At 40.2% G+C, this 27,883-nt stretch overlaps 2 protein-coding genes across 2 annotated transcripts; one reads left to right on the forward strand and one right to left on the reverse strand.

Moving 5' to 3' along the window:
* On the forward strand, positions 1-27,862 carry krt98 (keratin 98). Its single transcript, XM_042484646.1, has 9 exons — positions 1-75; positions 24,125-24,508; positions 25,211-25,293; positions 25,442-25,598; positions 26,241-26,402; positions 26,544-26,669; positions 27,223-27,443; positions 27,601-27,611; positions 27,734-27,862. Exons 2-9 carry the CDS (start codon positions 24,170-24,172, stop codon positions 27,829-27,831), a joined length of 1,197 nt encoding a protein of 398 aa, XP_042340580.1. The 5' UTR covers positions 1-75; positions 24,125-24,169; the 3' UTR covers positions 27,832-27,862.
* Positions 4,188-7,473, reverse strand: krt94 (keratin 94). The gene is made up of 8 exons (XM_042484643.1): positions 6,820-7,473; positions 6,321-6,403; positions 6,047-6,203; positions 5,785-5,946; positions 5,503-5,628; positions 4,688-4,908; positions 4,555-4,568; positions 4,188-4,452 (listed from the first exon to the last, which is right to left on the reverse strand). The coding sequence occupies exons 1-8, from the start codon at positions 7,456-7,458 to the stop codon at positions 4,403-4,405; spliced, it is 1,452 nt and encodes a 483-aa protein (XP_042340577.1). The 5' UTR covers positions 7,459-7,473; the 3' UTR covers positions 4,188-4,402.
* Positions 27,863-27,883: the final 21 nt, after the last annotated feature.

Genomic DNA, 27,883 nt, shown 5'->3' on the forward strand with positions numbered 1-27,883 from the left:
TAAACCACAGTGCGGATTATAAAAAGACCGTAAACCCCCTGTCGTTTGCACCGAGGCTGACGAATTTGCCCACAGGTGAGTTGAATCAGCCGCTAGCCGTTATGCTAATTTTCGCTATGTTAAACTCAATATACAAGTGCTAAAAACGTTAGCGTCTGTTGTCCGCTAGCTTCAGTGTTAGATTAGCGCTATTTAAATGCTGTCAATAAGCAGTGTGTTTTGTTATGTTGGTATAGTAAGAAGACTGTCACTTATTTTGCTTTCATGCATCTTAATGCTGTCTTCAGGATTTCTAAAAACCCTGGTATAGGCGTGATACAATGATACTGCCCATGCCTGCATTAAACCACATACCTGGGTCTTTAAGACATACGTTTTTTTGAGGGCACACAGTTGATTTTTTTTTGCTGTTATTTTCTAAATGAATCTTTGTATGCATCTACATTGCAATTTTAACTTAGCTTTCAGACTTACCTTACCTCCACCTGTTTATCACTTTGCTAAGATTTCAGTAGGTGCAAACATCTATGTTTGAGACCTGTGTATCTGTCCATTATGGTCTTACATCCTCTTTGCTCCTGTCATTTCAAGAGTTTTCCGAGTCTGGTCTAATCTTTACATGTACTTGTAACATCCCTTTTATGTACTTAGGGGTAACCCATACTGGTTATAAGCCAAACTTGCTGCTGGTAGCTTCATATTTAGAGATAAAAAGTAAAAAAAAAAAAAAAAAAACAGCTTGAAAACCAGGGATTTAGTTGCAGGATGAGGAAAGATCATAGACATTGTGGGAAAGTCCCTGTTGCTTCAATTGCAGAAAACACAAAGAATCCAAAGTATCCTGAACTCCCCATAAACTGAACTGAACTGAACTTTTTATATGTCAAGTATTTCATGACATCAAGTGCGTCTTCGTTTCCTCTCTGATCTCGCTCTGTGTTAGCCTCAGGCTAGCCTTGGATGGCGGACAGCCATGACAGGAAGAAATTACAGAAATGACTGTTGGCAGTTTGGCAGTTTGGCACCGCTTCCATATCGTATTCCTTTGTGCACCCACGTGCAGACAGTCTGCCAGTTCACGTTGTAAATTATAACTTAACTACCACTCATTATCGGTGTCTTGCTTTCTTCTCTTGTCTTTCCCTGATCTCCTTATCTATTAAACCCATCATTTACCCAAATTTCCTTATGTTCATGGCAGCTCATTATTATGCCCAGAGGGTCCACCGCAAATTAAAGCAAATCCTCTACGTGCTACCACTCCAGTTGTGAGGGCAAGGCGTTGGTGCAGAGTTCATTCTTAATGCTGACGTAAAATAATTTCCATCAAGAAGATAGGTGGCAGTGAAGTCAAGGCGCTCTTGAAATCCTCCACAAACTCCTTCAGATTAGTCCATGATGAGCTGCCGATTCTCCTGCACCACTCAACATACGTAATTATCTTTAGAGCAAATGCATTGGTAAATGAATATGGTGTATTAGCACTCCTGGTTCTCTCATCTAGAAATCAATAGATTTTTTTGTTGTTTTTTGGTCAGATGCCTGAAAAAAGGTCTGTGGTTAACACAAGCTGAAGAGACATTAACGTTTTGTTCTGCGACATGAAATGCATCAGTAATACTCAACTCGTTAATTATGAAGCTTTTATTAAAAAGGGAGTTGCTAACAAGTGGCTAAATGAGACTACAAACGTCATCATGCTAAACATGGTTTTAGCCATATTGTGGTGGTGATATGAAGTCATGCAACTGGTGTTGTTCTGGGCAGCTGTGGTTCAGGAGGTAGAGCAGGTCTACTAACCGAAAGATGGGTGTCTTGGTCCTCAACTCCTCCACTCCGCATGTTGTAGTATGCATACTGAACCCCAAATTGCTAACTGAGTAGCAGGTGGCGTCTTGTATGGTAGCGTCGGCTTCCAGTGTGTGAATGGTTAAATGTGACATGTAGTGTTAAAGGGGTTTGTGTGGTCTGAAAACTATAAAGGTGCTGTTCAAGTGTATAGACCATCTAGGCCCATATTTTGTGTACAGGATAACGTTATAACATTTCACTAATACATGAGGTGACTCCTACTTCCACACGAGCCTGTTAATAAACATCATCCCTAGAGGACTCTATAGCCTGAGATCATTAAAATGTAACAACTCCTCCATTGTAGGTCTGTAGGTTACTGTCAGTTTATAGGGGGCTGTGTGCAGGACTCCTAAATTGTCATTTTTACACAATGACATAGGTGTTAACGTGAAATTTTTCACCTTTTGACATAGTCAGGCTAGCACTTTTCTTGTGTTTGAAGTGTTGAGCAATGCTAAGCTTGGCTAATGCGTCTTGGTGTTAGCTTCACATTTAGTGCACAGACATGAGAGTGGAATCAATCTTATCATCTAACTCTTGGCATAAAGGTACATTAGCAGCAGTTTCACAAAATGCCAAATCATTCTTTTATATTCACATTTTGTTAAACCATCATGCAGTTCATTATGGAAAACCCTGAATCATCTGAGTCATATGTGAGTGTAATGCAATTACTCAGGGAAAAAAAATCTGTTTGTCCCGTTTTTCTGAATTAACAAGATCAGTCTATTATATCAGAGTTATGGGGAAACGTTAAAAGGAAAACAGTTTCCTTTTTTTAGTTTTCTCTGAATTTTGAGGTAATCTCATTAATTCAGGAAAAACCAGAACAGAATTTCTGTCTTAATTGGAAACATTTCGCTTCCATTGAATGAACCAAGAGGGCCTTTGTGAATCTTCTTTTTATCTGTTCATTATGATATAATCAGGAGCAACAGCAGATGCACTTATATTATTAGATTATATTTTTTGATAAATATAATATTGCCTTTCTGTACAAACTGTCTTTAATAGGGATTTGGACCGTCATTTTGAAGATTGCTGTGAACATTAGAGGAACTTTAGCAATTGCTCTGTATCTCCTCCAGAGAGAATTGAAATAAATGCCATCATGGCACATTTTAAACAGGAAAAGACGCGAGAAAGAGAAAGAAAAATGCATAATATTCAAATACATCTAAAATGTTGGAAAGTGACACCATCAAAGAACTCATAAGGTTTGGCATTAGCTTGCTCGTAAACAGATGTTCAGTTATTGCTTTGCACAGTTTGCTCTCGATAGGCCCGCTGCGTTAAACACTGAAAAATGGTCTGATGTTGGTGCGACATCTTTGTTATGACCTCTACTCTGAATTTTCATGTCAAATTACAAGCATAACTGGAAGGGCTTTGTCATCAGCTATCATTATAATAGTGTGGAGGAGACGCTGATGTGCAACAAAATGGACCCAAATATGGGTGAGTGAAGCTCCTCAGAGGGGGTTGGATTTTGCAATTTGATCCTCTCTATAATCTCTCTCCTCTCCAAAACCAACATTACACCATCGTACGAGAATTACGAACTCTTCACAGGATTACACTGTAATTTTAGAGGCTGTAACTGCTGACCTGTACAGAGTGCAAAGGCTCAAATGCTACTTTTCGCTCCCTCTCTGACTCTCCCACACACAAACACACACCACACTAACATATAACTATTTCCTGCCTCTCTTTTACACAAAACATACATTAAATCAACATCAGCCGAGGAGCCGCGCCCTTCACGATATCATAGCAGCTCATTGGTCATCTGCCATCAATCATTGTTGATAAAAGAGGCCAAAGTGCACTAACTGATAGCACCTGTTTCCACAATGGCCCTCTTTGTTCAGTTAGTCAGTGTTTGCATTCCCACTCAGTATTTCTGTCCTGAACCATGTGTGTTCTTGTTACTAGGTGACAGAACAGACGTCATGTGTGTTGTAAGCTCCCAGGGCAAAGATTAGTCAGCCATTTGGGTGTGTCTTGTTTAAAAAACCTCTTAGAGCAAAGCCCAGGAGCATTCACTTTATTTAGTCACATAACTTGCACTTTTCTTCAAGTTGTCTTGTTTGAGTACTGAGAGCATCAAGTTCAGCTCAGCTCCCTCCAAGCTGCCTTTTAAAGCTTTCCACACTGGAGCTGTTAACTATTGTTCACCCTTTCCTGACAACAGCCCCATTACGTAACAGATTTCCGCAACTCCACATCCTACCTCCCTGAATGTCATACGGTTGCCATGGCCACTGCATAAACAAAGCCATGTTATTGCAAAAGATGAAAACTTTTCCTGTGAAGTCATGAAACAACACAACTTGTATTCACCAGCAGATTTATTTTTCAGACAGGTCACACACAAACGCACACAGGGAGTTCTTCTAAACTGAAACTTTAACACGGGCTCCACTTTCAACATATCTTTTTTCAGTACAGTTTCGGTCATCTCGTGTAACAGCTTTTATTAGTTGGAGTATGTGTGTGTGGGTGTGTGTGAATGTCTGAGAACAGCTTGTCCTGCCAGTTGGACCTCCTAGCTGGAACTGCGCACAGTGGTGGTTGTGATTGTGGTTTTTGAGCCCCCTGTAAAAAAGATGGAAAAATCATGATGGCAGTGCTTCAAGTTTGTGTTACACTGACTAGACTGCTGTTATGTAATGTTGTGATAAAACAGACATCACTTACCTGTACCAACAGGTCTACAATGAGGGAAACGGAAGAGAAATAAAAACAGTGAGCGGAGTGGGCTTTCATTTCTTATTAAATGAGCACTTATTTTGGTCTAAATGGCCTTATGATCTTGTGTTATTGCATCTACCTGGACTCCTCTGTTTCCAACAGACTTCTGTAGGTGGCGATCTCCTGCTCCAGCCTCGTCTTGATGTCCAGCAGCATCCTGTATTCCTGACCCTGCTGCTCGATGCTCGAGCGTACATTGGCTAGTTCGGCCTCAAGCATGTTGATTGTGTTCTGGAAGCCGGCGAGCATGGCACTGTAACGTGCCTCTGTTTCTGCTAATGTCGACTCTAGAGCCCCTTTCTGTTAGAGAGTGGGAAGAAAAAGGAGCTGATTTAATATACAACAATGTAGACACATGCAGCTTTTTGCTCATACTTGCAAACGCCTTGGATTTATATTTGTCAGACACAAAAGCATTTTGCCCTTACTTTATGAATGCAGAGGCGTATGTGTTAGGTTTTGAATGTGTCGTTTAGCTGCTTCTCCACTGTTATATGGAAGTAGTACTGTTCTTGCAGGGAGTGTTACATGATTTACTCCAGATGGGCACTGATAATCCATGGGGGTATGACTTTTGGGTCATCCAGTTCAACATTCCTTCAGCTTTCTCCAAGCTCTTTTATGTCTTCCAGAGTTTGAGCAGATGTCTGTGAAATGTTTCCCCAGCGGGACCCCTTCCCTCCCTTCTCGTCAGCACCCATCACTCTTATCTTTCTCTCCCTCCCTTCTTTCTTTCAATAAAGCCTCCCTCTGTCTACCTCCCTTCTGCTCTTTCACACTCTATCACTGTTTCTCCATTCCCCCCCTGACAAGACAGCGATCCAGGGATCTTGCTCATATAAGGCAAGATCAGTGAGATGTGAACAGTTGTTTTGGGTGTTTTTTTTTCCTCACCATGCTTAGCTGAGACTGTAGCTCAATCTCCAGGCCCTGCAGTGTGCGTCGAAGGTCACCGATCTCTGTTTTGGATGTCTGGATTGTCTCTGTGCTGATTGCCACCTCTTTGGTCAGGGCTGCAGACTGGAGCAACAACAAAAAAAAAATACAGAAGTCTTGTTGATTGCTTATCTTAGTTTCACAGAAGATAATGCTTAATTACAGCTTAGGCTTTTCAGGGTGTAAACCCAGTCAACTGCGCTGTGTGGGATATGATTGTTTATGGAAAAGTTTTCTGACCTTCTCATTAAACCAGCCCTCCTGGTCGCGACGATGTTTGTCAGTGATGGCCTCGTACTGCGCGCGGATGTCCTCCAGGACTTTGTTGAGGTCTTGCTGGGGTGCAGCATCCACCTCCACATTGACTGTGCCGGTCAGCTGAGAGCGCAGTGCCGCCAGCTCCTGAACAACGTAAGGGGGGGGGTCAGAATTGAGATCTATTTCAAACAGTTCTACATGTGTGATGAAGCACTCTCCTGTTCTTATAGCGAGCATCACTCACCTCTGCGTGATTCTTTTTGAGGTATGCCAGCTCATCCTGCAAGCCCTCGATCTGCATCTCCAGGTCAGCCTTCGTCAGGGTGGTCTGGTCAAGCAAACGGCGCAGGTTGGCGATGTCAGCCTCAACCGACTGGCGCATCATCAGCTCATGATCGAATCTAAGTAGTTTGGAGAGTAGAGAACACAGATGTGAGACAGGTGTAGCCTTTGAGGCTTTATGTTTGACATTAACATGATGGAGATGGGTCAAAGTAAGTATGAAGATTCACGCTCACTTGGTTTTGAAGTCATCAGCAGCCAGTTTGGAGTTGTCAATCTGGAGCAGGATGTTGGCATTGCCGATGGTGGCAGCTGCAATCTTTAGAGAAAAAGAACAATGGGAGTGGGTCAGAGGGCAAAAGTCTTAGTTGATCCTTTGATTGTGCAGTTGCATGAACTCTTTGCTCTGTTGCCAGAAAAACACACAAATACATCTGCTTCCTTCACATGCAGCACCTCTCAGCTGCATCAGAAGCATCACTGAGTGATAACTGCCATGCACAGTATTCCCCTACACACTGAACAACTTTTTTGTTCATTTTGAGCTTTTACAAATTGTACACCTTCATTAATTGTCCATCAAAACACCAAGGATTCGATTCGGGAGCACACGAGATCATGCAGACTCTGGTTATGTCTCTGCCCTTTTAAAACCCTCCATTGATAATCATTAACAGTACAGCAAACATTTGACTTGTCTAATGTTCAACCTGCCGAGGCCGGCGCACACTTTACCTTGTCCTTCAGGTCATTGATGATGGCCCAATAGTTGCTGTAGTCCCTCTCTGCTGCAGGCCCCTTCTGCTCGTAGTACTCTCTGATCTGTATCTCCAGCTTGGAGTTGGCCGCCTCCAGAGAGCGGACCTTTTCCAGGTAGGAGGCCAGACGGTCATTCAGGTTCTGCATGGTAGCCTTCTCGTTCAGATGCACGGAGCTCTGGTCCAGGGCGTTGGACAGGTCGAACCCACCACCGCCCATCCCCATGCTGCCTCCATACCCAGAGGAGACGGTGCGAAAGGAGCTGGAGGATATGCGTGGGGCTCCTCGGAAGCTGACTCCTGTCACACTGTGAGCCTTGTGGGGAGCAGAACTTTGTGTGTAGCTGCGGCTCTGCCTGATGAGCATGGGTCCACCGGATATCATGCTGCTTTGGCTATACATGATGGCTGACTGTCTGCTGGTCAAGAGAGAACACGAGGAGAGAGGACCGTTGTACAGCTGAGGACTGTAGCAGGACTGTGGAGCTTGATAGAGGGAGGCAGGCTCTTGATATAGTGCTGGACCTGGGGCGGGTCTGGCTGTGAGGAGGGAGGTGGAGATGGTAGGAGGGAGTTTTCCTTTACAGTTCAGCCATGGACTTGGCAGAACATCCATTTGTTTTCCTTTAAGGACTAGGGATTGGTTTCTTTCCACTCCTGTGAGGAAACTGTTATGGAATGTGTGTGTGTGTGTGTGTAACCGTGTGTTACTGTGTGTGTTAAGGTTCTGGAGACATATATGTGTGTGTCTCCACCTGCATGTATGAGTTCTGTATGCTTTTGTAAGTACCAGCAGGTCTAGTATTAATCTTACCACCCATTAATAATGCAAATAGAAAAGGCGTGTCATTGTTTTAGTGTCCCACCATGAGTAAACATTCATAATAAGCTCTTTGCAAATAATGTCTTTCATCAGTGCAACCCATGATGATAAGGTTGCGCTACAGGCAAGTTGGTCCAAATTAAACATTTCACAGACAATCTTACAGTCATTATGTATTTAAAACAAAAAATACTACCAAGCTGTGTTCATGAATCACTTCTTTGCAAAACGATTATTTGTAGCATCATGCTAAACAATTACGATTTATAGTAAGGGATATTTCATCAAATGCTAACTTTATCTGCATTGTAGTTTGATCCTTCAGATAAAATGAGTCTGTAATTAATAAAGTTGTTACTGATTGACAGCTGAAGTAAGATTTTGTTGCCTTGAGCAACAGTACAGTGTTGTTTTCTCCATTTCAGTCAAAACCAGTTAAGGGATTTCGTCAGACCCCATTGTTCACCATATCACACACAACATCCCCCCTCAGTCCTGTATCCTGTGTGTGTGTGTGTGTGTGCGTGTGTCTGCGCAGTCCATTTTGTTGGATTTGGCCTCGGTCACAGGCTGTGAGAGGGATGAGACAAAGCACCTCAAGGGATTCTGTGTAGTTTCTCTGTGTGTGTGTGTGTGTGTGTGTGTGTGTGTGTGTGTGTGTGTGTGTGTGTGTGTCCTGAACTCAGAATTGGGCTATGTTTAATTTCTGTGCCCTTGTAGCATAACATGTGGTGTCAGCTGGGGGGAGGGGAGGGAGGCGCATGGGGGTCACCGCTCAGCCAGAGGGAGAAGTGAATCATGCTTCTTATGTACTGGGTGTATACTCAACTGCATTACATAATCTCCCTAAAAATATGGGATCTTGATCACAGATACTTGTGAACAAATTAGAGGATTCTATCTAGAATAAGATATAAAGTGTGAACCAAAAAGAAAATTCAGCTTTTAAACTTTTCTATGCAAACCAGAAACACGTTCTGAACCTTTACCGTCGTTATGTCTGATAATCAGACGTCTCTCTGAATACATTTCTGATTTCAGTTAATCACTCCGATGACTGTAATGCAGTTATTTAGGTCACAAGTAACTTTAAAGTGAACATTTTAAAGAAAAACTTGTGAAATAATAATATCCAGGTCTTTCTGAAAGTTAGATGAGTGAAAATATCTTTACATTTGAATGACTCCTGATGGACCACTGCAACTTTCAAAGGGACGGTCCAGCCCACGCCTATTCCCAACTTGTTGAATTCCGCTGCTTGCACGATGATTTTGGCGTCAGATACTGACACAGAAAGGCGTGGGCTGTTGGGCGGCCTCAGTTCCTATGGTGGCTGGACAACAACTTTCATGGTGGTAGGATTCGCTGAACCACAGCATCATTTTGTTGTGGTGGGAGGGTGGGAGGAGAGGCGGATAGGAGAGGTGGATGGGTCCAACAAACCCTGGACTTTCACTCAGGCCCCCAGGAAGTGCGCCACCCTCTGAAGCAAAATTTACATAGTGGCCAAAAATGGAATTACAGCATCATGTTTTTACCATTTTACAACACATCCATACGCTGTTGGCTGTAAAGCCTGTAATATGGACGTCTTATGTTATGTTACGCTATGTTTCCCTGATAAGTTGTATGTATATTTGTGTGTGTGTGTGTGTGCTTGTGAAAGAGCGTTGTTCGCTTCAAGCACTCGGGTAACTTGTGTGAGCGAGCCAGCGAGTTGGAGTCAATGCTTGGATACACTCGACCGCACTTGGCCACGTTCGGCTGTCGTTAATCACTTCTATGCATGCTCTATGGGCCAGTAGATCCGGGTATTTTACACTTTCTTAAACACGGAAAAAGAGTTTCCTCTGCTTCATGCGCCACTGAGCAGCTCTTGTAGGAATGAATGAGGCCCTGCCCCCAAGGCTGTATTCAAATTTATAATAGATCCATGCTTTCACCCTGGAGCCCAGTGTTCGCTTCCTGTTTATTTTGAAAAAGACGGTATGCATCGAGCAAGTAGAAACTGTACATATCCTGTGAAAACATTGAAAAGACACAATGCATTTAACATGTATAAACTGACACGGTGTGCAGGCCGAGCAGTTAACTTTAGGTTTAGCGGTCCTCTAACTTGGATGGGGATAAATTTGACGTAATTGTGTGGCCCTTTAAGACTGTCATCAGATCGCATTGTTCAAATCTCAATAGTGAACAAATAATTTCCTTGGGATTATGAGGCTAAAAAAATGTATCCATTGGTTTGCATCTGTTTCTCAATTAAAATCTATGGGACAAAGTCTTTTTGTGCTCCATGGTGTCACATAACCAACCCTGAAGATGTAATTCCATGTTTGGCCACTGTGTAAAATTTACTTCAAAACCCGTCTCTGTTTCAGGGGTCTAAACACTATCTGGTATTTCTTTAGACACTGTGAACAAATATGTTGGAACTGTTTTTCTAAATCGACCCACACATTAAAAATCAGAGAAGATTATTTTATTATATCACAGTAAAAAAAGAAGTATAAAAGCAACTTCTATTTAAGGGTTTCTACACCAGAAAATATTTGTTTAACTCACAATTTATTGGTTATTTGACAAGCTTAGTTTGTTCATTATGTGAAGAAAGTAGTCACTACACTGTTTCCCATAGTTACGCTAAGCTAAGCTAACTGGTTGCTGGCTCTAGCTTCATATTAGCCTACAGTCATGAGAGTGGTGTTAATCTTATCATCTAACCTTCAGCAAGAAAGCGTTGGTATATCTCCCAAAAAGTTAAACTATTCTTGTAAGTGACTCATACAACTCCAAGTATGAGTGCACTGCAGCATCTCATGCCAGACACATTCCTTTCTGTATTATTCTTGACTATTTTAGACTTCTGTACATAGTTTGATATAGCAAATGTCTTTTTTTAAAGCGAAATAAGTTTTATAACAAGAAATAAATCATTTTTTGTAGAAGCCTCTTGTGGGTTTAGGGAGTTGAAATAGTCTAAAAATATAAAGAGGGTAAGACTGATATGCTCAACGTGTGGGTCCGAAGTTGCTCTTGCTTTGATTTGAGTTAAAAACAAGTCAAGTGCATTTCTGTAGCCCTTAATCACTGTTATGCATAATCTCAGCGGGACTGTCAGCACCCACATTATGAAAACAGTGATTGAAAAAAATGACTCCTCCAAACTAAGACCCCCTCTGAGAACAAGAAAAAACTCCCACTAGGGGATCAGAGGGGGAAAATACACAAAACTGTAGGAGGTCCTGTCAGTTGTCTCATGGGTGCAGAAAAGGGGCAAAGATTCTGGACACTAAAGCAATGTTTATCTAAAGTTAACATCCATGTGAGATTACTGCTCATTTTCCACAACACGCTATGTACATTAATTCGTCACAGATTTAGGGGACATTTTTGCACAGGGACTTTATTTCAGTTTAATCAAATCTTGGCACAGGTGCTGAGAAATGGGGAGGGATGGGCAAATACCTTACTGGTTGGGTTGTCGTGTGAAACGTAGCTTTGTGTACATAAGGTCGAAGACAAACGACTGCCTGACATTAACAGTGTGTCAAAGCAGAGTGAAGAAGTTCATGTCTTCATGGGCTGGAGACCATAGATGGGTGTTTTCACTGAAACCAACGTCATGATTCATGCACACAGTTGACTGAAATCCCCTCTACAATCTTACAAGAAACTCTTCCACTGTGTTGTTTCCATGTATTTCAGTTATAGTATCAATACAACCATTTCAGTTAGGTTGTAATTACTCTGGTCAATGAGTAAGACATGTAATGACTATGTGTTTACAGCTTCTCATGACAGTTTCAAACCCAGATTAGGCTACTTTTTGGTATCTAACTCAGCAGGACTGAGAGCAACGTCTGTGATACTCATTAATTATACAAAACAAAGGAGCCTGCAAGACTTCCAGTAACACTGAAGCTTTAAATAAACACACATTATCTGATATGTAATCACTAATTTAGACAGTTAAATCCTATGACTCTCTGAGAGCTTTACTTTTAACTTTATCTAAATCTTGAAGTCTGCACTTGTCCTTTGTGGGAGCTCTTTTATGCATAATGGGTAATAAACTGTATGACTCAGGAGAAATACTACTCTACCCACTCTCCCCTTAAAATATGTCTGCTTGCTGAGCCATGTTGAGTAAAACTGAAGATAAGATAATTCAATAAAGAGACTTCAACCTTTAGTAAAGGAGATGAAGCAATCTGCTGTCCAACAATTTAACATTGATTTTTCCTTTCATGGTGCCGCTTGTTAATTCCTATGTGTAATGTAATGCTGCAATATGTTAAATACAGTGCACTCTGCTATAACTAACAAGGTGTGCAGCAATTTTCAAAGTGTCTGAAACACTGTTGTAAATCACCAGTGATTGATCACTGATTCTTGGCAGCACGGTGGCACTGTGAAGTAGCCTCAGCCAGGGATTAATTAACAGGCCTACTGGACGGTGTCAGGTTCCCCCTGGCCTTCACCTGCAAAATCTCCTAGATAAATGCAGACCACAAAAAACATAAAATGACAATAAAGAGATGAAAAACACCAGCAAAGAGACACAGAGGCTCACAGCAGGTTTTAAAAGAGGCAAAACAATAACATACACAAGATGTCTGTAGGAAGATGCAAAGCAACTACAAAGAGACTCAAAATGATCACAAATTAACACAAAAATATTACAAAAAGTCCCCAGAAGGACACTGAATGTCTACACAGACATGTAAAACAGCTGAGATGTAAAACAACAGATACAAAAAAGGGAAAAATCATAAACAGACACAAAATGACTACAAAGAAATGTAAAGCAACTGCAAAGAAATCAAAAATGTTCTCAGAGACTCAAAATGACCACAGAGAAATGACCACCAAGAGACGCAAAACAAAAACAGTGTGATGCAGAAAAGCTGCAAAGCGACAGAGACTCACAATAATTACAAAAAGGGGCAAAACAACCACAGAAACTGCAAAGAGACACAAAACTACCATGAAGAGACCAAAACCACAGAGGAATGCATAACAACTACAAAGAGACGCACACATAACAACAACAAAAAGTGTGTCTGTGTGTCTGGGTCCTTTGTAGGGGAGATGTTTGGGCATGCAGCATGTCTGTGCCCAAGGTCTCATTGTCTCATAATCCTCCCAAGATTCGACTCAGATGAACTATAACAAGAAGATTACCTACAGTAATACCAGTTAAATACTTTATCCATCCAACATGCTCTGTTTGAGTTTCCATGCTTCACCTTAAAGAATAGAGGGCTGGTACCTATTGAATGCAAAAACAAAGAGAGTCTAGACCTAAGGAGACGCGAAGGGAAGTCTGCTGTTCTGTTTTTTTTACCTTTAGCATATCGCCCTAAAGTAACCATAGTCTCAAAACAGCATCAAAATAATCCACTATTTGTTTGCAGGCACCATAGCAACTACCAGGATGACAGTGTGTGTGTGTGTGTGTGTGTGTGTGTGTGTCACTCTTGAAGCTTCTCTATTGTCTTGAGGTCTGGATGGTCTGGATTCCTGCACCTGAGCGCAGACGGATGCAGTGTCCTCACCGTCAGTTCTTGTCAGGCAGTGGGAATGAGCGTTGCTTGATTTTCCCATGTCGTTCACAAACTAGTCACTTCCTTTATGAAATATTAACACGCTGTGTCTAGATGGCACATAGGTGCACCTTTGTTCTTTTGTTTCAGCACGTTGACGTTTGTCACTGCTGCTTGCACATGCAGAGCTCCGACTCTCACCGATAATGTGCATTTGTCGATTGCATATGTTGCATTGCCATCTAAAGGTAACAGTTTAATCTTTACCTCAGTACCAGTTAGTTTTTTTTTTTTTAGTTTTTCTTATCAGTGTTGAATACAATATGATGTCTTACGTGTTATTACAACACAGAGTAGACAAATGACACTGTTCGTAGGAGTAAACGGGTTTGTTCTCCGCGGCCCATGAATGAAGACGGTGTCCTTGCTGCAGCATCGTCGGGTTCGACTTCTGCTCGATGCCCTTACCTGCATTTGGTCCCCTCTCTCTGTCCCCCTTTCAAGCTATTAATCTGTCCTATCCAATAAAGGCGAAAATGCCAAAAAATAATCTTTAAAAAAATAATAACTGCAATGTGTTTGTTTTCCCCTAAACAGAGAAGAACATTCAAGCAGTATTTTAAAATAATAGGAATAGGAAAAAGTAGCCCCATGTTTTGTTATTTAGATGAAGTAACATTTTTTTCATCTAACACCATTATCAGGTCAAAATTTCTGATATGTCCAAAATATTTGTTTCTGACTAAATATCTGCCAAACTGATCATTAATCATTAATACACCATAAGCAATATGTATATTTATTTTGCGCCTCTTGCAAATTTATGATATGGTTGGTGGGTGTAGTTTCTGGAAAGAGACATTGCTGTTGAGGTTTTTGTTTTTTTTTTTCAAATTTTTTTTTTTCCCATTTTTTTGGCACTTTGAACACCACAAGCTGTATGCCATTAAGTTTCATTAAATTTGAGAGAAGACAGACATCAGTACTCAGAAACTCACACCAAAATAATCTAGATTGATGAATAGCGCTCCGGCTTAGAGGAAAAATATGTATTTCTGACTTTGGCGTGAACTGTCCCTTTAACTTGCATTTTCACATCTTTGATTCTCATTGTGTTTTTTTTTTTACTTAATTTTTACTTTTTATGTGTCGTTTTTATGCATATTTATTTATCATTGAGAGAGACCCACAATTTGCATTGACAATTACAGCTTCTGTGTTTTTTGGGTTTTTTTTGCATTTTATAGTAAATAACCTGAAACTTGGATTCACTATCAGCCTCACCTGTACTCAGTGTTAAGTGCTAATTAGCAAAAGTCAGCGTGCTTAGCGCTAACAAGTTAAACTAAGACTGAGGATTATTTTGTTGTGATCATGTTAACTAAAAGAACTCCTAAGACTAACTAAACTAATAGAAGTTAAACAATGAAATAATAGTTTTTTTGATGTATATTTTTTTGTTGAATCTGTCTGAGTAGTGACCTCCGAGCCGCCCGTTGCACCACATTCTGGGGTAACAGTCACAGCAGTTAACCAGGACTGACCTCGTGGGCCAGTAATAGAGGGTTTGCCCTTCGATGTGTTCTGTGAGTCAGTCTGAAAGTTATATGACTCTTAGTGAGAAGCCACTTCCACCCTTGTGTGAAAAAGTTAATCAGGTCATCCTTGCTCAATATCCACCCATTTAAATTTCAAGATAATTTATGGTGAATCTTTTGAAATGTCTTGCTTACAGAGAGACAGATGTGCAAAAACAGCAGCGAAAGCAGCTCTGTGCAAAGTTCGTAGCTGTGAGTCACAGATGTGAGCCTGTAACCGAGTCATCGGAGCCTCCTCCTGATGCACCACACCCCTCCAAAGGCCATATCAAATCCTGCTCACCGATTCAGCATGCACTGTGCAATCACATCCCAGCATGCAACATTTCTGGCAAAGGTTCTGGATTGATTTATTGAACATTCACACTAAAATGTGCTGAGAGGTCAGATTATGTTTATCTCTGTGTTTGTGTGTGTGTGTGTGTGTGTGTGTGTTTCTGCAGACAAAGTTAAACATTCACTTGCACATTGCGCATTGAATTAATCAGCTGAGCATATTGACATTCATTTATCCACTGAAGCTCAGGCAAACAAAAGCCTGTCGTGTCAATAGACCTACCTTGGCTTACTCCAGTAGTTCTATCAATAAAGATATATTAGAGCGAAGCTTGTTCCGTCTGCTTCAGATGCATACTGATGCTTTTGCTGGAAATTAAAAGGATAAATCAAGTACGCAGGAATAAAGGGCGTATATGCTAAAGAATGTGTCATAGTATGGTGCAAGAGATAAAATGACAATGTAATAAGGTCCTCGGGGGTTGATATATCCCTCAGTCGAGTGCAACAGATTATCACACAGCCACACCCTGTGTGATACCACACCAGACCTCTGAGTTGTGGAGGTGAGAATCACAGCTGAAGTGCACCATCTAGTGAGAGAGCCACTGCAAAAACAGCTAGCCATTGAGAAGGGGCATGTATGCTGTGCAGGAGTCACCAATGAATCACCATGCCACACCAAGTTGAGTAGAGTTGTGAAAGTTGTGCGAATTGAGAGTTTAAATGCAATTTGCAATATGCTGACTATTGCGATAACAGTATAGTGCAATATATTGTGATTTATTACCGTTTTTTCAGCTGCAAATGATGAAAAACCTCTTTCAAAATTTGTTTTATCTAATAAGATAAAGTTTTAGTCTGTTAATTTCACTTAATCCATATTTGTTTTTCTGCAAAATAGCAGACTAAAACTTTATCTTATTAGATACTATATATATTAGACTGAAAAAGCACTTGATTTTATTATTCAAGTGGGCTACCAAAAGTTTAATTTGTATTTACAGTATTAGCCTCGAGTCCCCTAAAAATTCGAAAGGGCTTATACACAGTAAATGCTTTGTTCCTTACAACAAATGTACCTCTTCAAATTAAAGCTGTATATTTGTCTTTTTAAGGAAAAGGCCAACCAGCCAGATACATGACACATTAAAAACAAGATTGTTGTGTTAACTGTACTCGCATTAGTCTCTGCACATCACATTAATAGCAACGTTATGAAACCAAAGTATATCAGTCTGTGATTCCTTAACATAGCAGCTTGTATATTACAATAGTGAAGTAAAATTCCTGAAATTCAGTTATAGATTTTGATTTCGGTGTGACACCAAAGAGTCTAAGTAGCCCCGTCTGGCCACCCCTGTGACAATTTTTTTAAGGATGCCACTGCTCACATCATGACACTATTTCAGTGCATGGCACAGTTGTCTCACTGTTCAGATTAAAGCTAGATTAGCTAGACTATTTGCATATCTGCTCAAAGACTGTGGTTCAAATGTTTGGGACAAGTTTTCAGCTTGCTTGTATTAAAAGAGTATTTTGTCTGGCAGGTAATGTTACATCTGATCCCTCTCACCTCTCATTTGGAGAATGAAGAAAATCAGCTTTTGCCTTCACACAGAAGATTTAGAGTCCCACAGGCTCCTTTGAACAGGCTGAGGAACTCATTCATTCCTCAGTCTGTAAACCTATTAAATCAAAGTATGGCTTCTGAGAAGTACAGTGTACCTGGGTCAAACACTGAACTAATTTGTTGCCCTAAATCAACTTTTCCTAATGTCTGTTGTGATATTTAGCGTTTGTAGTTAAAATGTTGTTTTGTATTTATGTGAAACAGCTGACGTCCCAGAACACAAGGCACATTTAAGATTTTTTTTTTAATTATATAAAGAACGATTTGTCTAATAATAACAAAGACTTATGAATGCAATAATAATGAAAGATTTTTTTTCACACGTCAGTAGGCTACAGGATGTTTAACTGAATGCTCCCACAGAAAGGCCGGCCCACATTTTTTTCTCTGTTTAACACACAGACAGACACCAAGTATGTGGCTAGTCAGTGCACATAGCTGCATATGCATGCATGCACACCCACAGGACAGTAATCAGCTGCAGGATCTGTCTGAATGGCTGACTATGTTTTTCTGCTCACTCAATCAGTCTAGATTCCTTCAGTGTAATTTTTTCTAGTTCTTTTCCATGTCCTCGTTCATGTCCTCGATCTTGGTAACACATCATTTTGTGTCCACTTCGATCTCTCTGCCCACTGCTCTGTTCTGTGAGAGTTAAAGGAAGCGGGTGTGGAGAGCTTATGGGAGGTGGTGAGTTGTTGCTTCAGGATTGGTCCAAGTGTAACTTTTCTTAAATTTTATATCTTGAGCCATTTTTTTCTTTAGCTCATCTGCATCTCTTAACACTGAATGTATTTTAACAACCCAAGGATGAATCCAGGTTGTGAGACAAATACAGCAGCTGCACACTTATGGACATTTTAGAATAGAACTAAATTTCTGGATTTTTTTTCAATGGACTGCTTTCATCGTGATCTGCAGGGATGTCTCTTTTAAATAAGAACTGATACCATTCATAATTACACTTGGATTTATCATTCATTATATGCAATCAATTATTTTCACCACAAAAAAAAACTTATTGTACGTTGGACCAATGCATCACTGGACACTGAGTAAACAGCCTAAATCCCACAGAGGGTCCATGCTCTTCATGTTTTTCACTGTCTAGGGCTGGGCAATATGGCCTAAAAAAAATAATTTACAATTTTTTCCTCCTTAAAACTACACAAGATTTAGTATGTCCCAAAACAGTAGTATGTCAAATACAGTATGCCCCAAATACCAAGTACTACATTCAGTCACATTTTGCAGTATGCAAAGTAGCATTCTTTTTCTGGCTATTCTGACCCACAATCCTTTGCGCAGCGGAAGATTAGTCACACCAACTGAGCTGCAAACAAATGACAGCTTGTTGACAGCTTGTTGACAGTTTGTTTACAGCTGACAGAGGCTGCAAGACAGATAACAGTGTATTCAAGTGGGCTGGTGACCAGTCGAATAGTATTAATGGGATTATTCATATTTTTAATTGAACAAAATAATCAAAAAGAATACCAACAACAAAAGGACGTAATTATGAAAAAAAACAGGAATGCATACAATTTCATTGTAATGAATATATGATATGTTAGTCTACAATGCGTGCAGTTATTACTTAAAAGTTAGAACTACACACATTGCAAAGTAACAATAGCAGAGCTCTCCGTGTTAACCACATCTCTGGAAAACTTGGCAAATGGCGTTTTTTTTTTTTTTTTTTTTTTAATCTCCAAAGTAACCGATGTATGAGTTAGAGAGGGTCAAAGTTTGGGGTGCAGTGCTATGAGGAAGAAATATGTCCCAACTGTGTGCATGCCCACGCCCCCCCCCCCCCCCCCCCCCATGCAATAATACAGTCTTTGTTAGGGCAGCCGCAGTACCTACTAAAAGTAGAAAGAAAAGTATGTGATGTGGAATGCAGCTAGCCCCTGTCTTGCATAGAAAGTGAATACTTATGTGGTCAGTTGTTTATTTTTCACATATTATTCATTTACATGTATTTGTAAAAGATGTTGAAGTATATTTCCTGTTTATTAGTGTAGAAAACTCCTAATTGTATCCACTGTAGTTCATTGTTAAAAGCAACATTTATTGTAGACGCTTCATGTCCCTTTACACTAAGTGTTACAGCCTCATGTCCCTGAACTGATGATGTGTCACTTTGTGTTTCTGTCTTAGACATTTATAACAGTTGTCATCTCAACTGAAACTCTGAGTTTCAATGATTCAGTTGTACGCTTTTTCCCAAGTACGGTTACTTTTCTGAGTAGTCAGCAGAAAAATGTTGCCACATATAAAACATTGTTTGCACAAGCCCTGAGCACATAAAAGAGTGTTACAACACCTCAAATACCTCTTATCAATGCAAACGCACCACCAGCATTGGTGTGGCACCAAGGAAGCAGGTGGGGACACATTTTTGTCTGAAGTGTTTGAGAAAACAAAAGCCCTTTTCTGTTATGAAGTAAAGATGTTGAAAGGATTAAGGTGAAATCGAGAAAGTTGTTTTTCGGGCCATCAGGTTTACTGAAGGATTGAAAGGTGGTTAGGCCTGCAGAGCTCTGGGAAAAAAGTTAAAGCTGTAAGCCTCATTAGAAGTCAAAAGAATTAAAATGATGCATAGATCCTACAATACAAACACATTGCTTTGATTAAGTTTATTCAATAGGTGTTAATATAAAACCAGATTTCGCCTCGGGTGATGTTGTACTTGTGTTGACCTGAGTAAGTGTGCAGACAGTTTGACATGTTGAAGCAGGAAAATCGGAGGTGTAACTAAAAACACTAATCTCTGGTATTACGCATGCTGTCTTACTGGGACATTTAGTGGAACAGATCCATCCTTGATTAATTACACTCATGTTTCACCTGCAGGGACAAAATCTGGTTTTATATTAACAACTAAATGCTGTGGAAAAACCCTACACCTACAGCATGGAACAAGCTGTAGATTGATCTTAAGCTTCAACACATGGTGACCTTTAATCAGTTTAAAACCACGGTGAAATCTATTGATTACAGGCTGTGTGCTTCTGTTTTATGTAGTAATTCTATGTCACCTAAATCTATGTGCTTTTACGTAAATTTTATTTCTTGTTGAAACTCTTGGATGCTGCTATTCTCTGCCAGGACTCCCTTGTGAAGAGATTTTTGATCTCAGTGGGACAAATCTGGTTAGATTAAGAATCAATGAAAAAAATAAATAAATAAATAATAGAAAGGGGAAAAAAGTGAGTTTTATGTGACACCATCTTTGTTACCATCATCAAGGATGTAGTTGTTTTGTCATGTTTCGTCATCCTTTGGGTGGAACCATTGAGTGATGTGGGTCTTGCCCAGTTTTGAGATTTAAGCATTTCATTTCCTGTATTTTGTTGATTTTTTTAAAGCATCAATTTGTGCCTTTTTGGCAGTAGTTTATGATGGAAAAGTCCATGGCATCTCCTTGACTTATTGGTTTCTGTGTGATCACGGGGACATGTCCTACACAGTTGTGGACTTTCATGCAGTTACTGGCTGTACTTAAGCACTGTGTCACTTTGTGATGTTTAAATATGTCTTGAGAAAGATCCATGTGACCGAATGTTTTTTTGTTTACATACTTTCTTTTTTCCTTTAAAATTTGATCCTTAGGTGATTAGTTCTGCTTCACAACAAAGGAGACAAGGATTGTGCGTGTTGCCTTTCACTCACTTTCTTCGTTCAATGGTGCATAGTTGCAGGTTTTTTTTCCATTTCATGGTAGATTGCAACCATTGCTTTTAAATCTACAAACTGCCACCACTTACTTTACAGGAAGCATTGTTCTGTCTATGATTCACATTCTACAAGTGAATCAAGATAAAAGTCCTCAGATACTTTCATGGTGGTATTGGCAGTTGGCCAAATACAAGTCCAATCATTGCAGAGGAAATTTTTTTAAATCACAATAGTCTTTTCTTTGTCTCATCAGAAATAAATCGAAATAACCGCCCCTTTGGTGACATAAGGAGCAAAAGAATCAGCAGTTCTTCTGCTGTGCTTGTGGGCTTCTCAGAAGTCTGACAAGTCTGAGAACAAATAAAATACACAGTTGAGACTTAAATTTGATCCCTGAGACAGAAGAAATTGTGCAGGCTTATTGTAAGCCTAGTCGTTATCGTAACCACGTTATGACTGACGTTTCAGCCAACCAAAATAGTTTCGCGAAACAATGACATAAATTCTGTATTTTGTCTTTGCTCCCTGATTCACCTTTTTTCCAATCACATCTCAGTATTTTAATGCTTAATTTTAAGATAAAACACAGTGTAAAGAATTTCAAACAGGCATCATCCCTCACATCATGATCATTTTACTACTTGACATCTGTAAGTGGAGTAAAATGTCTGCCAGTTTCCCTATAACACTATTTTTCCACATCATATGATATTTGAAGAATAGGTTGATTGAAATTCTTCAGATGTAATCAAACCATCAGTCATCCCTTTCTCAGGCCTCACCCTGCTTATCAGTGTGACTGCGGAGTGAAGGGTTGTGAAATGACAGCAGAGGTAAACCGTGGGTTCAGCCTGGCTCTGTGTATGACTGAGACAACAGGAAGGTGATTATTTTTTACTGGCATGACGGTGTGCTTCTGTTATGTGCAGGCTGCAATGATAATTAAAGCAATAAAACACTCTGGCACATTTTTGCTAAGTTAGACATTAAGTAGTTGTTCGTGATTATTCCAGGTCGTTTTTAGGTTGTTTCCATCTCTTGTGATAGGTTTAATGATGGCCTGTGACGATGGGGAGTGCAGTTTCACAAGCAAAACAAGTTTAGTTTATCAGTAACTCGTCCGGCTTGCCCTACAATTTTCAGAGAGGAAACAAACAAAGAGGACCACTTTTCCTTTGTATTTATTCACATGAATGTCTCCTCCTCAGTCCGAAAGTCAGATAACTGCAGAAGTAGAAGAACTGCTTAGATCTTTTAATTAAGTAGTAGAACTATAGAGTAAAAATACTCTTTACAAGGAAAAGTCTGATATTCAGAATGTCATTTAAGTAAAAGTACAACAGTATTAGCATTGAAATATACTTGAGTACCATAAGTATGAGTACTAATGTCCAGAATGACCCATTTTACATGACTAGAGAATATTTGTATCCATTATTGTGTACATCACTTTAATGTTGCTGCTATTAAAGGTGGGGCTTATTTAAACAATTTCATATACTGTAACTTTACTGATTATAATACATCATAATTTAGTAGATCATTTATATTTATATTTTTAGTCTAAATCTGAAAAGTATCCTAATTAGTATCTTATCAAATAAATGTATTGAAAGTAAAAAGTACAATATTTGCCTGTAAAATTTTAAGAAGTAGGGGTATAAAGTAGCATAAAATGGAATTACCCTAGTAAAATACAAATACTGCAAAGTTGTACTTAATTACTGTACTTTAGTGGATGTACTTAGAGACTTTTCACCACTGGATAATAGGTACATATTTTTGGTGAAGAATAAATAATAATTAATTATCTGCATGCATGCCATATTAAAAGAAATCAAGCTTCACAGACCATTTAAAGCAATTAGTATGTATAATACAAGCGTTATCGTCACTTAAGGCATTTATGTTTTTGTAGTATCAAAATAAGTGAAAAACAAATGATGTTCTTGACTGCTAAGCACATATAAGGAAGCAGCACATAAACAGATTTTCCAGAATGCTTGCATGAGGTGCATGTGCGTAAGAGATCATACAAAGTCATATTTTTTTTATAAAACTGGCTTTATGGGGTGGTATTTCAGGGATATTTTCAAGGTTTGGTTTACTTTATATGTAATGTAAAATAAGTTGCCTTAATCACAGGGCCTAGACACACCAAATAGACATTAAATAATCAGTGGCATTGAAGGCTGACTGTTATGTCACCTTACATCACCTGTGTCTCAGCCTAAAAATTACATTTGAACACAGCAAAGACTACAGCCAACGGTAAACTAGATGTACGTTCTGTGCATGCACGAGAGGAAATAATCCCCAAACACGCCACAAAAATTCTATGCAGGGCAACAGATGCTCACTATTATACTGTTACACATTATTGTGCTATTAAGCACATTTACAATGAAGATCCCCAGAGGACATAAGGTGTCACCTGTGTAATTTGGATGATGTTGGAAAAAAATATGTTCATTCTAACATGATGTTTGTGTTCAGCTTTTCGTGTTTCAGTTGATGAATGTAGATGACAGAGCATGTTTACATACATGTTTGACTTTGCTCAGTTTTTGTTCAAGGCGAACCATCATGGCATGAAAGCAGTGTGTGATTAATTTAAGTTTATGACTGAAATGTTCTGACACATTGATGCAGTACAGCAGGGACACTCAACTTGCACTCAACTTGCTTTGTCATTGAGCCACTTTTGCAAAAAGACAATATGCCAGGAGCAGTCCTGCACAGGTCAGGTATACGTAATGGATGTTTCTAGGATTGAGGACATTTGGGGTTTAGCCTGGACCTCTGTTGGATGTCAGGGGATCCTCCCCTGCCACTATTTTTTTTTTTTTCAAATAAGCTCTGTTTTAATGTTTTTATCCTCTTTGGCACCTTAATGACATTAAAAGTACAAAACCAATTTATGTTCATTACTTATTATAAAATGGTCAGCGGCCATCCAGCACCCCTATCATGGGCCAGATTAGGCACTGGGGCAATAAGTTGACTATCACTGCATTATGGTGCCCTCTTACTCTCTTTTCACTCGTCCATGTGGGTAATTTAAGTATCTTCTTGCAAGAATAAGTTGGCTGGGCACCTATAACACTTTATTAAACTGTAATAAAAATCTAAATTCTTTCATTATTGCAGTTATATTATCTAAATCTTAATTATCACAATCTTGAACATCTTGCCTAGATGCGTACATGACAAAAATAACTTTGCCTTAACTTTAACTGCCTTGCCCTCAACATTTGGCCCCAAGTTTCACTGAGGTGACATTGTCGCTGGTATGTGCCATTTCTGTCACTTCAGTGAGTAAATATTTTACAAGATAGTTACACATTGCAGTTTCTTCTATAGGAACACATTATTTAAGAATATATATGACCTAGGCTTCTAAACCTGCCTTCAAAACAAGAAACTCTGTAATTACAAACTTCTAGTGGTTCAAGACTCCAGAATAAGTGAAGCGAGCAGTATTCGAGGAATGCCCTTTCATAGAGAAACTGTAAAATGTGGAATCACGAGTTCGACCTGAAACAAGGCGGATGAACACCTGCCCACCAGTCACCGCACCCATGCTGATGAAGAGATTGCATAGAGGAGTGGGGGGTTAGCCACATTCTTCCCTTTCAACTACCCCCCCCCAGGCCCTTCCCACTTTGCAGCTTTTGACAGCTATATAACCAAGGAGACCACGGTGATGCTTTCAACTGCAGATCATCTCCAGTGATCCTTCCTGATCCTGATCCAGACCTCCCAGCATGTCTCTCAGCACCAGATCCTACGGCCAGAGGACCATGAGTGTCTACGGTGGAGCTGGCGGCCGTGGCACCCGCATCTCCTCAACCCAGCAGAGCTTTGCACCATCCTCCGGAGGCTTCAACCTGGCCGATGGCCTGGACCTTCACGTCAGTGCCAATGAGAAGGCCACCATGCAGAACCTAAACGACCGCCTGGCCTCCTACCTGGAGAAGGTGCGCACCCTGGAGAAGGAGAATGACCGTCTGGACAAACAGATCAGAGACTGGTACCAGACCAGGACAGTCATCTGCCACGACTACACCAGCTACTTCGCCATCATCGATGACCTGAAGGACAAGGTAAGAGAATGGACACAAATATGTGTGTGTGTATTTTCTGTTATCCTCCTCTTCTCATCTTTAACTGCGAGTGTGTTGGGAGATGTAGGTATGTACAATATGTGGGGATATGACGGTTGACATTGTAGTTAGAGAGCCAGGAGGGCCATCTCTAGCATAGTGTGGAAATAGTGTGATGTGTCTATCAGAAAGCACATCACACAAACAGAAAGGACTACGGTGCGATTCAGTTGTGCGTCACATCCTGTCGACAGGGTTCAGTGTCACAGTAACGCTTACAAAAGGATGCAGTGTAGGTTTACAGCAAAGTCCAACTGAAATATATAAAATGTTGTATCATTAGCCAGTATTTCAGAGTACATCAATTATGCACATGCTGTATGTGTATTTTTTCAGTCAATCTTAAAAAATAATTGTATATGATTATGTGTTAATGTGCATGTTAATAATAAAGTTTTGTGTTGTGTACAGCACTAAAAGAGCCACATTTTTAAGAAATCCTTTTCCAAAAAGCGTAAAAATTGAATATCAACCATTTGATGAATTAGTACATCAGGGGCTGGGGTTTTTTTTTTTGTTTTTTAAATCTCGAGACATTGGTAATCATATCTGTCTAAAAACTGCTATATTGGAGATACTTGTAAACAAAACTGTATGAAACATAAGCTTGATGGTACTTTTTTCCCTGATTTTGTTTTTCAGATTCGCATTGCCTCAAGGCTTAATGCCAAGACAATTCTGGACATTGACAATGCAAAACTGGCTGCTGATGATTTCAAAATGAAGTGAGTGTATTCCCCTGCCCCTCTCTATGATGCCAAATAAATGAACTTTCATGTGCACATCACAGCATGAACTCATGTCTCACAGACAACTCCAAATCTAAACGAGCCACTGAAACCTCTCTGACCTGTTTGCCACCCTCTTCTTTAGGTATGAGAACGAGCTGGCCATGAGGATGACCGTGGAGGCTGACATCGCTGGGCTGAAGAAGGTGCTGGATGAGATGAATCTGGCCAGAATGGACCTGGAGACTCAATATGAGAACCTGAAGGACGAGCTCATCATGCTCAAGAGGAATCACGAAGAGGTGAGAGTGTATAGATGTGGGAGTAGTCGTGCAAACATTTTAACCAATCCAAGGTTTGTGGACGTCAGGCTTTCAAGCAGCAAAACTGATTCGTGTACAATACCCCTAATACATTCCTGCACACAGGCCAACACCCTCTCTGTATGCACAGAACCTGAGAGTGATTTAGTAAACTGGTGATTGATTTAACTCATCATTATCCATCTTTTCAGCAGCTTAGAGACAAACACAAACAGCTATTCGCTGTAAGACAAAGCTGTCACCATTTATTATAGCCATCTATAGAGGCCTAAGCTGGTCAGAGTTTGTACATATGACCTCTGCATCACCTCTGATACCACTGAGGAAATTCCATGTTGGGTTAGTATTTTTACAAACAGGTCTGTCGTCTTCTTCCTTTGTCCCAACCCGGCCCCTTTTCCTTCTGCAAACTTCCTTGTATTCTTCTTTCCCTCCATTAGCTCACTGCTACTGTTACACACACACACACACACACACACACACACACACACACGCACACACGCACACACACATAGATCAAAGGTCCAAATCCATCAGGTGCTATTGTAATAATTAAAAAATAGTGAATTATTTGAGGTTATTGCACAGACTGATTGAGGTGTTGTCATTTGACCCCTGCAGGAGTTGGCTCTGCTGAGGAGCCAGATGGGGGGACAGGTCAACGTGGCCGTGGATGCTACTCCCTCTACAGACCTGAACCAGGCTATGTCAGATATCAGGGACCACTATGAGGGTGTCATCGGCAAGAACCGCAAGGATCTTGAGTCCTGGTACCAGAACAAGGTGACAAGTTATAGTTATTCAGAACACAGCCACCTCTGCGAACCCTTAAGAGTTAAATTGAGCTTAATTTTCTGAATGGAATATCAGTAATCTACTATAATTGTGGAGTAAAAGAGTTGTTTGTTTGTCTGATCGCTGCAGATGGCAGTAGTGGAACAGGAAGTGATCACACACACAGAGACACTGATGTCATCCCGCTCAGAGATTAAGGACCTGAAGAGCACCCTCCAGAGGCTTCAGATCGACCTGCAGTCCAATTTGAGCATGGTATGTCAACATATGTTCACATCAGTTTGATGTGACACCGGGATGCTACTACATATAATAACCACTCTGTCGATGGTCTAAAAATGCTTATTTTTTGTCAAGAGTTAGCTAGCCAATATACAGTATCTATATCAGTCTAAATGTAACAAAATCGACTTACCAGAATCTTCAAAGCTAATAAAAAAAATCATGTTAGATCTTGAATTTTTACAGCCAGCGTAAAAGCTACCACCACCTGTGTGGTAGTAGCTGTCCATTGATTTTAAATCTACAGCCTGCAGCTGATTAGCTTAGCAGTTAGCAACTTCCAGGAGTCTGCAAGGTGTCACTTTAATGCTGGCACTAAACATAAAACATAAAATGTGACTTTATTAGTTTTTAAGATGCTGGTAGGCAGATGATATTACCTTTAGATGCAGAACCACGTGATATTAGTAAAACACGCCAAACTACAAAAGCCTTGCAGCAACTCCTTGCTGGCAACAAGTAACATCTCATAATGTGATTAATTACTGCTGACTCACCATACAATTTCCTCCTTCAACGACAACAGAAAGCATCGTTGGAGGGCACCCTGGCAGAGACTCAGGCAAGGTATGCTGCACAGTTAGCAAGTCTCCAGAACATGGTCACAAGTCTGGAGGCTCAGTTGTCTCAGCTCCACGCAAACATCGCCAGCAACAAACAGGAGTACGACATGCTGCTGGACCTCAAGACCCGGCTGGAGAGGGAGATCGCAGAGTACAGGAGGCTGCTGGATGGGGAGGATGACAGGTGAGACTTGGTGAAAAAGGGGGAAATGGATTGTATGGGGGGGATATATATATATAAATAAATATATAAAACATGTCAACTTCAGTTGAAAACATTTAATGGCAATTTAGATGTTGTGGACTGATGTTTTCTGTCTTCTTTTTCTCTCCATTACCAGCTCAAAACAAGGTAATGCATTTTTCCCATAATATAATTCACATTTAATCAATAAAGTGCAACTTGAGTTTTAACTGGATTTAAGAAATGTGATGCCATCTGCTAATGAGTATTGTATCTTTTCTTTTCCTCAGTGGTCACAAAGGTCATCACAGTGGTGGAGACAGTTGTGGATGGAAAGGTGGTCGACAGCAGCAAGACTGTTGATGTGGACGTGGATCAGATTGAGTGATAAATTGCAAGTATTTGCAAAAAATAATAAAGATCATGCAGTTGAATTAAGC

The sequence above is a fragment of the Plectropomus leopardus genome, chromosome 4 (genome assembly GCF_008729295.1).
Source record: "Plectropomus leopardus isolate mb chromosome 4, YSFRI_Pleo_2.0, whole genome shotgun sequence".
NCBI classification, from domain to species: Eukaryota; Metazoa; Chordata; class Actinopteri; order Perciformes; family Serranidae; genus Plectropomus; species Plectropomus leopardus.

Coding starts and splice junctions, on each gene's coding strand:
- krt98 (XM_042484646.1), top strand. CDS start 24,170: ATGTCTCTCAGCACCAGATCCTACGGCCAGAGGACCATGAGTGTCTAC. Junction 25,294..25,441: donor GCTGATGATTTCAAAATGAA/GTGAGTGTATTC, acceptor CCTCTTCTTTAG/GTATGAGAACGAGCTGGCCA. Junction 25,599..26,240: donor TCAAGAGGAATCACGAAGAG/GTGAGAGTGTAT, acceptor TGACCCCTGCAG/GAGTTGGCTCTGCTGAGGAG.
- krt94 (XM_042484643.1), bottom strand. CDS start 7,458: ATGGATGTTCTGCCAAGTCCATGGCTGAACTGTAAAGGAAAACTCCCT. Junction 6,204..6,320: donor GCTGATGACTTCAAAACCAA/GTGAGCGTGAAT, acceptor CAAACTACTTAG/ATTCGATCATGAGCTGATGA. Junction 5,947..6,046: donor TCAAAAAGAATCACGCAGAG/GTGAGTGATGCT, acceptor TACGTTGTTCAG/GAGCTGGCGGCACTGCGCTC.